General features: G+C 40.2%; 1 protein-coding gene across 1 annotated transcript in view; it reads right to left on the bottom strand.

Annotated features, from left to right (window-relative positions):
* The window catches only part of AKAP6 (A-kinase anchoring protein 6), a 353,091-nt gene that overhangs the window by 217,702 nt on the left and 120,797 nt on the right, over window positions 1-14,592 (bottom strand). The window contains exon 8 of the mRNA XM_063090114.1: window positions 13,256-13,378. Within this exon, the coding sequence (XP_062946184.1) occupies window positions 13,256-13,378 (123 nt within the window). The remainder of the gene's footprint in view (window positions 1-13,255; window positions 13,379-14,592) is intronic.

Raw genomic sequence — 14,592 nt, 5'->3', positions numbered from 1 at the left:
GAGCCTGTGGGGGAGGCAGCTGTGCTGGGGAGTGTGGGGAACAGGAGACCCACCTGAGGCTCAGCCTTAGCCTTAGCCCTCAGCCCACCCTTGGGGAGGGTCTATTCCCTATGGTACCCCCTCTTGCTCATTCCCCAACTAAGAACCAATTCAATTGTCTTTTGCAAAATAAGGCCTCCCCTGGCTCTGCCAACCCCCCTCCAAAAAAAAAAAAAAACTCCTGAAAACTTGGTTAGATGTTCTATAGCCATTAAAATGAAGACTATGTGATCACGTGGAAAATACATAGAACAGATTACAAGCAAAAAATGAAAATTCAAAATTAGATCTATGATAAGATTATAGCTACATAAGTAAATAGTCTCAGTGCTTAGAAAAAGAAGACTGCAAGGGAACGCCATGAAATGCTTACATCATTTGTACAGGGTAGGACTGGAGTTACCATGGTCTGATCTTACAAACCAGGTTCTGAGTGCTTTCATTTTCTGAAACATAAAATGGAAATTCTAACTTCTAGGATGTTACGAAAATGAGAGATAATGAATAGAAAGTACTAAAGCAGTGCCAGGCAATAAGTAGGGCTAAAAAGAAAATTATGGACTTTTTAAAATTCACTTTTTCTATTTTCTTTTTCTTTTTTTTTTTTTTGTCTTTTTTGCGACCGGCACTCAGCCAGTGAGTGCACCGGCCATTCCTATATAGGATCCGAAACCGCGGCGGGAGCTTTGCTGCGCTCCCAGCGCTGCACTCTCCCGAGTGCGCCACGGGCTCGGCCACTGTTTCTATTTTCCAAATGTCCTATGTAGTAGATGGTACTTTGATATTTTCAGACGACATGTGTCCCTTATGGTTGAGGCTCTCTGAATTCCTCAAGGGCAGATACCAGGTCTCCTTGGCTTTCGTGTCACCACCGAGCATAGGCCAGCCTACAGGGGACAGCTGAACATAAATGCTGCTATGGGAGAGACGGGAAAAGCAAGCCCAGACTGAGACGCCCATGGCTGCGTCTTCCTCTCGCCTCAGGTGTGCCCCCGTGGAGTCGTCCCATCCTTCTGGGCGTCTGTGTCCTCATCTATGATCCAGGCATCTGACTCAACGTTTCCTTGAGCAGTGCTTTGATCTTCTCTTCTCTAAGCCAGGCCGTTAAGGATAGGCGGCTTGGGAGAATTTGTATTTCTTTTAAACCAGAGAATTCTCTAAGGGGGAAGAATCCCAAAGGCCATCTAACCACTTATCTACCCCAGGGCAGCTCTGTCCCTCCACCGTCCCATGCAGATGTGTTCATTCTATTTGTAACCATCTCCAGGGAAGTCTCTTCTAACTTCTCATCCCGAGTCAGCAACGTTTCTTCGAGGAATGTAAGAGCTCTGTGAAGAACAGCATCAGCTTCCCTCTGCTTCGGATTCTTTTGTCAAGTCATCTGCCCAGTGCACGGTTGGACATCAGAAGCTTTGTGAGACTATGCCAACAAAATCCACATGTCCAGTCACTGAGCCCTGCCAATTGATTCTCCATCCTCAGCTCTCCATACTGACTAATACTGCCTTTGACTCAGGTCCTCATCATCACCCCTGGCCAGGTTGAGCACGACAGCCTCCAGCCATGGCCCCCTCAAAACTACATTTATTCCTTATTTGTTGTGTGCCAACGAAGGTGCAGGCACTGTCTTAAGCTTGAAGGATACGGCTATGAGCAAGATGGATATGGTCCCTGCCCTCACAGAACTCACAGTCTAGTGGGGGAGGGAGAAGAGGGGCTTGTTGTATAAACAGGGAATTGCAGTCAATTGTGCCAAATGAGCAATGACATGGTGTGGGAGGGTGCTGGTGATAAGCCAGGGCTCTGGGTTCAAATCCTGGCTCCTCCATTGCTCACTGTGTAACTTTGGGCAACCTCTGTGTACTCAATTTCTTCATCTGTGAACAACAGGGATTGTTAGTGCCTACTTCATGGGGTTGCTGTAAGATGAAATGCCTTGATACCTGCAGAACAGAGCCTGGCATGTCATACAAGTGCAGCAAAGTGTTTTTATTACACAAAATGATCTGTCTACAAAACAATTCTGACAAAGACCTTCCTCTTCTGAAGATGCTCCAGTGGCTTGCCAAGGCTGCAGAATAAGGTCCAGGCCTCTAGTGTGGCCTACAGGGCCCTCTGAGGTGCTGGCCAAATCCCCTTGGCAGGCCCCGTATCTGCCTTGAAATGTGCCTCAACTGCTTTGAGTTTCCAGCTCACACCAGCTGTCTTGCTCCTCCAAGAGTCTGCTCTCGCTGGCCCCTCTGCCTGGCAAGCCCTTCCCCTGGCAAAGTCCTGCTCAGTCTTTAAAATTCATCTCAGGTGTCACCTCTCCAGCAAGATTTCCCAGACTATCTTTATCCTACTGGTCTTCCTCTCTCAGTACCCACAGTACCTATGCAGAACTCAGAGCTCTACTTTCTACACTGTGTTAAAATTATTGATAGATGTGACTGTTTCCTACATGTGAATTCCTTGAGAGTAGAACCGTGTTTTCACTCATTTTTGTATTCTCAGTGCCTAGGACAGTGCCTGGCATTCAGCACACACTAATAAATATTCAGGGCAGCAAATGCATGGAGACTCATAATAACCTTCCATGTAGCTTTCAAACAGCCTATAGCACTTTGGGAGATATTGGTGCAATCACTCTTCACCGGGGAGTGGTTGATAAATGTCCCAAAATTTTACTCAGTGAACACCATGTAAATGAGCTGTCATGTTCCTTTGCCTACAAAATTACTTGCCAATTACACTTAGATGATCCCAGCATAATTGCCATGTAAACTGCACCCTGGCTGAGATAGCCCAAATCATCAATTTAACTTTACCCTCTCATCATATGGTACTTACCACATAATTAAATAAATGGTCAGCCACTACCACAATTGTGTATTTCCCCATTCACCATTGATTTATCAGTTATGACAATCTCAAATACAGCCCCAGGTATAATATTAGAAGCTTAAAAAACATTTAAAACTCTGTACTCTTGAGAAAGAAGTTTCAAGTTTTTGATCAAAAAGATAAGCATTATAGAATCTTTGTTTTCCTTTTAAAAAAAGAAGAAAAAAGGAGACACTAAGATATAGACAAAAATCCTCATTCTTCCTGAAGAGACTTTCTTCTTGAAACCTCAGATAATAAAAACATCTCCAAGCATGTGAAAGTGAATTTAGCTCTTCAAACAACTTACAGTTTATTTCCAACGGTTGTATTTTTTTGTGAAAAGTAAATGCATCTTACTGAGGTTGACATTCTTTCCTGATAGACTGGCTAATATCTTATGCAAGAATTAGATAGATGAGAGAGATCCTGAATGGTGACAGTGGCTCTGAGTGACGCGATTTTCACTTGCTTCCTGGATGCTGCCTTCACACCTGACACAGGTAATCACATCGACTTCTCAGCATGGCCACATTAGACCAGATGAATTCCCAAACAGAGGTTCTGTCTAAAGAGACCATTTGACTTCCAGAACACACTGCTCAGAGGCCCTGATTGAAAAGGAGGTCAGTGCTGGCCCAATATCTCCCCACCCCCTGAGGTGGAATAATTGATGTGCGGCAGCCCCTACAGATGCGGAGTCGCTAGGGTGATGGATAGGTATGCGTGTATTATTCACGCGTACATCTGCTAATATACAGGTCCCAGTGCAAACACCAGGACTTAAGAATATTATGTGGATTTAGGACAATCCCTGAAGGACTCCAGTTCCATTAAAAATTTGTTTGGCAGCCTGGGGCAGATCTATTCCAACTCCCACATGCTTCCTGCATTTGAGAGGGGGAATCAAACCACTTTAAAAATAAATTTAATAAATTTTGTAATGTCAAGTCATTAACATCCTGTCTAGTCATACAATCTTCATATTTTGAAACAGTAACATTAATCTATGGAATTTTTATTAACCTTTTTATATCTGAGTTAACATTTTTATTTTCCTTGTGTCTTTTGCCAAAGGGGATAGATTACAACCTAAAAACAGAAGAAAAATTACTATCTTTCTCTCTATAGATGTTTTTCTTGTCACAAATATACCAGACAATACCCAGGAATCCCTGTGACCAGAGTCCATTTTGGTTTGTAAATGGTAGAGGAAATAATTTAACTTGCAGACATACTTGGTTATTGTTCGATGATTTATAACACTAGTTAGAATTTGCTGCCTGTAATGATTCTAACACTGCTTTTACAAATGTTCATTCATTCATTTAGCAGATATTTTTAGTACCTACTATGGATGTGCAAGGCTGGGTGCCAGAAGAGACACAACAGAGACACAAGCCATCCCTCCAGGAGGGGACAGCCACAAGAGAACAGGTGAGGGAAGGTGGACGGGGAGAATTTCGACTTCTCTAAGCACACCTGAGCTGCCACATATTCTCAGGTCTTCAAGGAAGATATGCACAGCTCACCCAAAATGAAAAAAGCAGCCTCACATGCAACGTGTTTACATGATTTCCACAACAATAGTAAGTAGATATGACAGGCATTTTTCTGGCTAATGTAAATATCTGAAACTTTTATCTCAATATTATTTATACCAGGTGAATTGTTTCAAGACTCCAAAATTCCATGTAACACAGTGGATAAGTAGGATCTGCACATGGGTCTACACAGGGAGAGAGATGGTAGGTGACTGCACCCAGGCCCATGTGAGACTCCCGTCCATACACAGTGTCCTCTGACTTGTGCATAGACCATCAGAGTTCAAGGTTTGCCTGTAACCTTCTCTTCAGTGCTTAGTACACCACTACCCTAAATAGGAAGTGCTTAATAAATGCAGCATTTCCTTGGCATTCTAATTAAAAGCAGTCATAAGCTCCTAAAACAAGAATAAATAAAGCAATAAATTAAGAAAATGTCTAGGCATCAACAATTTTCAAAATAATGGGAACTACTGGGTATTATGACCCAAGAGTCCTTTAACTGAGTCGGGCAAAAAGTACATTCCTAGGTGCTTTATACAGTGCAGGGATCCTTTTTAACTGAAAAGGGAAGACAACACTATTGTCTCCTAGATGTACAGAATTAGAGTTATATGAGCAAAGGAATGTGTTCCAGGACTTTCATTTGCCTGCAATGAGCGTCCTACCTCCCACATCAACCTTCAAATGGCTGCATGCTGTAAATTCTTGACAGACCCTTCCATCCCAGAGCCATCAAAGGAAAGGAACTCAAGGCTAGGAGTGGAGTATTTTAAGTCCCCCAAAGAGAAGTAATATTGCTGCTCCCTACTAAACTCTCAGCTACTCGCCTGAAACTGATGGGAATCAAGGGAGAGAAGCAAATGGAACTTCAAAGCTCTGGCGAGGCCATCAGCCCTGCTCAGCAAGGCCAAGGGAGGCGGCGGGCGGGCACCTCTCCTCACACAGCTCGAGCTTTTGAAGTCGGCCTGGCTGCTCCCATTATCTGAGCAGCACAGCTGCGGACAGGAGCTGGTCCCGTGATGCTTGCCTTGCTCCATCCGTGGCTACCGATCGTCTCAGCAGAGAAAGGTAGGCAGGGAGAGGTGGGCACCAGGAAGTGGGAAAAAGAAGACCCTGTCCCCCCCTACCTTCAAGCAATGAAAAATGGAGCAGAGGCGGAGACAGGAGGGCAAGTAAAGGAAAAACAGGAGAAAGAGTTTGGGGAAATTTTCCTGTAGGGCTAAAAACTGTCAAAAGTATGGGGGGTTTTTTTATGATACAAATGAAAGCTATTTAATCAGAAATATGATATAACATGAAGATCTAAATATGGATGATAAATGTGTGTTAATATCTTTGCTGAGAATTTTGTTAGCTGGACACATTATTAGTTAAATCCATTCCGTTTTTATAAGTACTTAGGGTAATGACACAATAAGAAAAAAATTTCAGACCTTCCAGGGTACCAAGACTACAAGCACTGTCTGAAGGATTTTGGTGCTCCTCTGCCACCTTGTGGCAGCCACCTCAAATTGCAGGTACCATTCCTAAAATGAACAGCAACGTTCAGGAAGGTGTGTTTTCTAAGTCTACCCTATAAACACGAACTCAAAACTCGTACACACACAAACATGGACCCCACTCACTTTTTAGGATCTAGAGCAAAGGCTGTGCCTAGAGTATGCCAGACTCTCATTACATGGAGTCCCTGTGTTGCTGCTGTAGGCAGACACTAATGGGACAAGGGGATTCTCAACTGGTGTTAAAATAACTTGAATGTTCATTGAGTATTTATGCAAAAGCATAAATAAGGAGGCAGCTTAAATGCTCTTCATCATGAGAATGATTAAATAAACTCTGGCACATCCACACAATAAAATATTAAGGAGCCGCTAAAAGGGCAGTAGATCTTCACATACTGTTGGAAAGATAATCTGTGATTAAGATACAAAAAGCAAGATGCACAGTGAGTATAATATGAATTTTAAAAATCCTTAAGATGTATGCATTTTTACATGAAAAGATTCAAAAGGATATAGAACAGTTTACAGTGGCTACCCAAGGGAGGGTAAGGCTTTTTACTTTTAATCTTATGCTCTTTTATATAGTTTGAATTTTTCCAGTGAATATAATTTAATGTTTTTCTTTAATTAGAGTGCTGTAATTACAGCAGTTATGTGAAACAAAGTTTGCTCCACCTTCAGCACATGACCCTGATGCTCACTGCGTTCTTATGACACTTGGCCCTTCTTTTCCACGTAAATGCTATTTATAACATTCACAATACTCGGTTCTGCTGCACACACAGGGAAGCTCTCAGCAACTTCCACATCCCTCACTACCTTCAAGTCTTTCCCAGACTTCCATCAGCTATAGGGCCGAGGGACTTCCAGTGCTATTCTTCAAGGACATTAGTACCGTTGGGGGAGTCCAGCGCAGATGAAACAGATTTCTGACTAGATGAGAGTGAGCATAAAAAAGAGAACTGCTGACACATCTCTCTAATCTGTCCCTCTTTCTCAAATCTATCCCCTCTTTTCTACTCTTACCAACCTGCCACCCAACCCTGACTCACATCCTCACCATTTCTCTCACTGCTCAAACAGCCTTTAATCCACTCATTCAACTACAGCCTCTGTAACTGTAAAAATTGTTCTTTCCATGTCTAAGTAAGTAAACTCCTTAGAACACACTGGTCTTTCTAGGACTGGAATCCAAACGTGCTTTTGCCAAGGGCAGACCCGTTACATTTTCACCAGCCTGGCTCTCCATGTCTGCCTAACCCTGGATTCTTCAAACTGTTGATATATCTGTGTTCTTTTGGAACAGAACCCCAAGAATAGTTTCTTTTAAAAATACTTTCTATTCACAGATAAGAGTCTGATTTCCTTAATATATAAAAAGCTCCTATAAATCTTGAAGCAAAAGATCAATGACCCAACAGAAAAACAGGCTAAGAACGTGAGCAGATAGTTCTCAAAAAGGAAATACACACGACTCCTAAAAATATGGAGAGATATTCAACTTTACTTAAAATACAAGAAATACAAACTAAAGTACCATAAGATGCTGTTTGTAAGTATCAGAGGGACAAACTTACACCAATGTGATAACATACAGGCATTCCCAGACATTTCTGGGTATAAATTGGTACAATCTCTATCAAGGACAGTTTGGCAACACACATAATCTTAAATATGTATAAACTTTGACCCATACATTTCACACATAAGGTATTAATCCTAAGGATGTACTTATACTATGCAAGATGTTGAATTTCCAAGGATATTCGCTGAAGCACCATCAGTAATAGAAAAAAAACTGCGAGCAAACTAAATTCCCATTATAAAGGAATGGTTAAGTAAATTACGGCATGTTCATAAATGGAATACTGTGCAGACATTCAAAAGGATGAAGCAGTTCTATATTTATTGGTTTCAAATTTTTGCTGATATAAACTAATGGAACAAAGTTAAATACATATATGCATTTGTTTTAAGTGCCTGGAATAACTCCAAAACAATATAAAGAAACAAGGAACAGTGGTTACCTCATGGGAGGAGACCTGGTAACTGGGGGAACGTGACTCGCTTATGACTTTTACCTTTTTACTGCTTTCCTTTATCCATCTTTTGAATTTTGCGTCACATCTATACACAAGTAGTCAAAAACAGTTTTTAAAAAACTGATAGCAGCCTGCCTGTACCAGGATACCCTTCCAATACTACACTCAAATCCACTTTCAATTAAGCCTAGAGTTATTCTCTTATCTAAGCCATGAAGCTCACCCAGTTAATCTATGCCAGGTTGACCCTACCTTCACTGAATTTATGGTTGATTCATGTCACTCCCCTGTTTTCAAATAAAACCTACCCTTCAGTGACAACCCATTGCCCCCAGAGAAAAGTTCAATTCATTAAAAAGCCATTCAATCTCCTTTGCCACCCAGCCCCAACCTGCAAGACTCCAACCTAGACTCAGCCATACCAGGTGGCTCACTACACCTCCTTACCTTGCCTATAAAATTTTCTCCCATCTCCTCTCCTCCTCTCTGCATCCAACAAAATTATATACAACCTGTGAGGTCTGCATCAAATTACCTCTTTAAATCTTCCCTACCCCCAGGAAGAACCAATAAAATTTTTGTCTGTGCTCCTAAGAGTACTTTGCTTATCCTACAAGCAGTTTACTGTTCAACCCTATATGAGTCATTTATGGGTCTGTAGATGACTATGAATAATCTATGGTTGTCTCCCTTAGACTGACAATCTCTGAAAGAAAGAAACCAAGCTCATTTATCATATATTCCTCACACCTAAATAACTGCCTGGCACTCACAGGTGCTTGATATATCTGAACTTGAATCCATAGTCCCCATTCCCCCATCCATTTCTCATTTATCAAATTGAATTAAGAATGTTGTTTCTCCAGGTCTATTTCTACATGGTTGGTTAATGTTTGCCCAACATAACAAGATGCTGCCCATGCAAATTTACTTCCCAAGTTTAAGATGGGCCCGGTGGTTAGTTCTTTTTCTTAAATCGTGCAAAGCTGTCTGGTGTCGGTTTGACTTCACTCTCTCCTGCTGGTTATTCTGATTGGCTATGGATAAAAGAACTTCTGATTTGTTTTCCTATGAGTGATTGCATTTGGTGAGTTAGGCATGCATGAAAATGACTTGGGAGATTAGAGTTATCATTTCAGGAGTAAATGGACACGAAATAAAGTCTCTAGAGGGGGAAGTTGCTAGCCTGCTTTGCTGGTTTACTCGTAAGCACACTAATCTGAAGATACTATAAATTCTCCTAAAGGAAAAAAATAAATATTTAGCCAAGAACTTTTTTTTTGATAGTTATTATTATTATTATTATTATTATTATTTTAAATCCTATTTTTTTGATTGTTTGTTTGTTTTTGGTGGCTGGCCAGTGTGGGTATCCAAACCCCGTGGCCTGTTGTTATAAGGCTGCACTCTAACCAACTGAGCTAACTGGCCAGCCTGACAGTTATTTACTATGCTTCTATTTATTATGTTTCTAGTCAAATGTAGATTTTCTACTCAAAAGTGACTTTTGCTTCTTTAGCCAATAAAAAAGGTGGTGGGGAAACAGCTTAAATGTCCATCAACATGTGAAAGGATAAACAAATTGTGGTGTATCCCTACAATGGAACAGTACTCAGCAGTCAAAGGGAACGAACAACCAATGCATTTAACAACAACATATATCAGAATAAGTATGTGAGTAAAGAAACCAGACTGAAAAGAAGTGCATATTGCTTGATTCTATTTATATAAAATTCTAAAAAGTGCAAACTAATATCACAGTGACAAAGCAGATCAGGGATTGCTCAGGGATAGAGCAGCAGCTGGGAAGGGGCGGGAGGAATTACAAAGTGTCATGGAGCTGCTTTTGGGGTGACGGATATGTTCAGTATCTTGACTGAGGTGATGGTTTCATGGGTGTCTATATTTGTCAGATTGTCAAAACTTGTAAAATTGTATATTTTAAAATATGCAATTTATCGTATCTCAGTTATACCCCAATAGAGCGGTTTAAAAAAAAAAAAAAGTGGTGGGAAGAGGACAGAGGTGAGGGAAGGAAGAGAGGGAAGGGAGTCCGTCCAAGAACACATCTATACAAGGCTGTTTTAAAAGTAGTTTTCAAAGCGGGAATGTTCAACATGCTCAACACTTGCAAAATACCTTCCCAGAATGACATTTTCCTGAAAATGTCATTTTCTAGGAAGATAGGAATTGTATTTTTGAAAGGAGCAGCCAGGTTGCAAGCCGATGATTAATTATCATGGAAAATCATTGATGTATCATTGCAATTTCACAGTATTTCTTACAGTTGAAATAAAACTTTTTCTCATCTCTCGTAAAGGTATTGTAAAGCTTTAATTGATTTGTGTTGGTAAAAACCCTTGGTGACTGTCGTGGAAAATAATTGAATTAACAATCAAAATCAGAATGTACAACTTTTGTTATTGTTTTTATGTTTGTTTTTCTTTATAATAAGTATTGCAGGATGCTAACACATTATTAAACTGGGGAGACTCTGACCCTCACTCTAGAGGCTTACGCATCTATTTAATGTTAAATTATAGAATCTATAGCAATGTTTAAAGAAATTCATGTTGCTATCTCTACGACTGGATAATCTTGCAAACACCACTTGCTCACTCATTAGAGACCAGTAATGTTTTATGCAGGGTGAACTAAGTAATGTACATCTCTAGACATACTCATATATTGTCTTTTGTGGGAAGGTGGATTTTTTTGCCTTATTTTGAGAAGAATAATTTAATAGTAACTCAGCATGACAATAAGAAAATACAATAAAAAATACAAATGACAATATTGATCAGGAGGACAATGTAGACACTGATGGAGACAGAGAAACTCAGAATTTGTTTGAAAGATGTTCGAGCCACAGGCTGTATCTAGAGTAACAGACACAGCATGCAGTGTACCGGTGACTCTTAATGATTACCCTTAAGTGTCACTCGGTGGCAATCCATGTACACTAGGTCTTCTGTAACTGCTAGACATTATTATTCATAATTTCAGACGTGAAGTTTGAGATTGTGATTTAACATCCAGTGAACAGGTGTAAAGATCACAGTCCCTCACTATATGCAAAGCAGAAATAAAGATGTTCATACGTTATTTCTATTCCAACCAATACAATCGGGCATGATAGTGGAGAAAACTCACCCAAGAAAGTGCTGATCGCGAGACAGGAACAAGGCTATTCTTTAAGAGATAAATATCTTAAGAAGGGCCCTTTGCTATGGATCCCTACCCTGGAGATCCACAACAACATGGATAATGATTTCCACATTTTGGATGAGAATGTCATTATGAGGCAGGCGTGGATACCTGCAATTCGTTATGGTCACCTGTAAAGAGGCTGCAGTTTACAAAGCTGGATAGAATACAGGAGTCATCAGCCACACGTGGCCATTGGAATTTAAATGTAAGTTAATTAAAACTAAAAATGCATTTCCTCACTTGCAGTGGCCACCTTTCAAGTGCGTGGTAGATACATATAGTCAGTGGTCCCCATACAAGGCAGTGTACTGTAGAATACTCCACCAGCACAGGAAGTCCTCGTGAACAGCACTGGGCTGGACTGAGTTAGAGGCCAACACAAGGACGCCGAGTAAGGACTCTGTACTACTGGACTGGTTACATGGGAGCCATATCACGCAAGACCCAAAGAGGAAAGTGACCTTTGTGCACACTCTTCCTCGCCTGGCTTTTGATAAACAACCCACAGTTAAAGTGCTCTTTATGCCCCCATGCCCTCTGGGACCTCAAAAACTAAATGAGTGTTTTCCAAAAAATATTAAATCAAGAGAAATTAAGACAGCACACTTAATGTGAAATAAAGTTCATATACTCCTGTTTAAACACAGATTAGAATTTCTGTCAGGACAATGCCAGTGAAGAGTTGACATTCTAATTAACACAATTTACATTATAAAGCACTGAATATCTTTATCTTGCTGTTATGAAATGCCCTCTTTAAAAAAAAAATAAAATAAAACTCTACTCAACAGGGAATTGAGCACTGAGGGCAGTATTTAAAAACCCATGTACAAGAGAGGTGGTTAGGGTCACTGGCATTTTATATACCATCAACCCAGGTCTCTAAAGAGGGAAGCAACACACTCATCCTGTACCACACAGTTTTGTCATTCTTTGTCATCCACAAGGCTTTTTGCATGCAGAATTTTGAGGCTGCTTTTCTTGCATGCTGCAAAACACAAACACCAAATAACCTAAAACATTTTCTCTCTCTCTCTTTCCTCTCTTTTCTCCCTCTCAGTTTCTCCCTTCCCTTTCTTGCTTAACATCACAGCAAACAGTTCTGGAACCTGTGAACTTGCCTACATGTGGGACCCCCACATGATGTTTACTCAATCCAAATTCTGAGTGTGTGAAAGGGATAGAAAACCAACACCACAGTTGGGTACCCAAGGACTCGTGTTCATTGCCTTTGTCAATTTTATGCTATCAGTGAAAGGAATAAAGATGAGGTACTTAAAGCTTGAATTTTCATTTCCTATGACAATGTGCTTTTTCTTCATGCTTTATCACATTCCACTACTTGGGTTCCACCCCTTCATAATTGATATCGGCCATTTGAAGCATTCAGTAAAAACCACATGAGGTTCATCAAATGTCCCCTAGTCTATAATTCTGCTTCTAACATACTCAGAAGCATATTTATCCAAGTGTTTTTTCACTTCCCCTCCATGGTTTTACCCGTGCACGGGGATGAGCCTAATGACAGTTGTATTAATTATATGCTGAAAAACCCACATAGCAGCAAAAATGATGGAGATCATCATTTTAAATATTTTATTAAAATAACCCAGTGTAGAACAGATAAAGTAGACTCTCTTGATAATGAGCGGTTCATTAATTTTACAAGAATTCTAGGAAGCTTAGAATGGTCATCAAAATGATCTCTTTTCTTTTCTTTTTTTAAGAAGAGGAAAACCTTGAATGGTCACTTTAGAGAGCAAGGCTCGAGGAACATTTTCTAAAATATTTTCAAAAGAATGACCCTTCTGGAAAAAGCTTTGAAAAAGTAGCTTTAAAAAAAATGAAAAAAGAAAAAGTAGCTTAAAATATGGAAGATTTAGATTTCATAGTATTACTGGAAATGCCTGTAAATTTTCAGCTTCTGTAGTTTACCCCATTAAAACCTGGTTTCATTAGCATATGATGACTTTTGATAAATAAAACGGATATTCCCCACAAGCAAGCAGCACGTTAGAATCCTTTGATTACTGACAGCAGCAATCTTGCCTACCAAGTGTGTCTCCAGGTACAGTTTAAGGCCGTCCGTCTCTGCTTTGGGGGGCGTCCAATTCTCAGTGGTTTCCATGGCTTCGTTTAACCACTGAATGAATTCGTCCAGCTTGTTTACAAACCCCTTGTGAGAGAAAAGAAAAGGGAAAAAAAAAAAAAAGACAAGAAAGGCATATTAATTGGTTGTTTTTTTTAAAAAAAGCAATCTTAAAAATTACAAACTTCACCCATAATGAAATTGATACCGCTGCACTCCCATCCTAGTGCCACCTTTGCTGTGATGGAATTTCCTCTATTTCTGGCCCTGAAATCTATCAAAATGGGAAAGAAATTGTCAATGACCACCTCAGTTTTTTCTTAGGGACACTTTTCTGAGGAATGTGGATTGAATCGCAGGGTGTCCCTGTACAGGTGACTGACCTCGAAACATCAAAACATTTCTGGCATTTGACAAGCATCCCTTGCCAAAAAATCAGGTCAGGTCTGTCAGGAACACTCACCGACTTTGGGGGATAAAAGCATTCCTGTAAAGATGGTGTTCTTGACTCAGAAGCCCATGGGGCTGAGTTGCCTCAGCTGCACTAGAAATATATTTTTAAATTATATAAGCGTTTAAAGGTACTCGGATGAGTTGCACTGACAGCCCAATGTCTGTGGCCGAGCCTGGGTGCTCAGAAGCAAGGAAGAGTAGAAGTGGAACCAAGGAACAAACGTAACCCCTGACTCTGGGTGTGTCCAGACATAAAGAAATATTCTTGGCTAGGAAACACAAATCACAATACTCTTGCAATTTTTCAAATAGTGGTTATAAAATTTTATCGATCATTTAAAAGAACACATCTGTAGAAACAAAATATTTTGAAAACATAAAAGCCCAGCTACAAACTTAAGCAAAGGAAGCTGGGCTGGGCTCCTGCTTTCTATGTCTAGGTAAACAGCACCACCTGGAGGTCATAAGGAGCAAGAGCAGGCTTCCACATCTGTACTTACAGAAATGGCTTGGGATGCTTTTGTCCTGTTAAACTTAACACATCATACTGGCCTTTTGATTAACTTTGATTAGTATTTTTTTATGCTTAGCTGAGGATATCCTGAGACTGAAGTGAGAAACAGGTGAAAACTCGTTTTCTTTATCATGTTTCTCAGAAGCTAGGTTTTGTTATTAAGATTTCTCTTAGATAATACTTTAAGATCCATAACTCTTTAATTCAAGCAATTGGTTTGCCTCAAATAGAAAATGGGGTTGAGAACAGTAATAAAGAGAAAGACAGACAAATAACACTCAGAAGCACATTCCTGTTTATTAAAGGCGGACAGAGCAGAGATGTGAGCAAAGAG

Source organism: Cynocephalus volans, chromosome 3 (genome assembly GCF_027409185.1).
Source record: "Cynocephalus volans isolate mCynVol1 chromosome 3, mCynVol1.pri, whole genome shotgun sequence".
NCBI classification, from domain to species: domain Eukaryota; kingdom Metazoa; phylum Chordata; class Mammalia; order Dermoptera; family Cynocephalidae; genus Cynocephalus; species Cynocephalus volans.
Note: the sequence above shows the minus strand (reverse complement) of the source record. Positions and strands in the feature narration are given on the sequence as shown.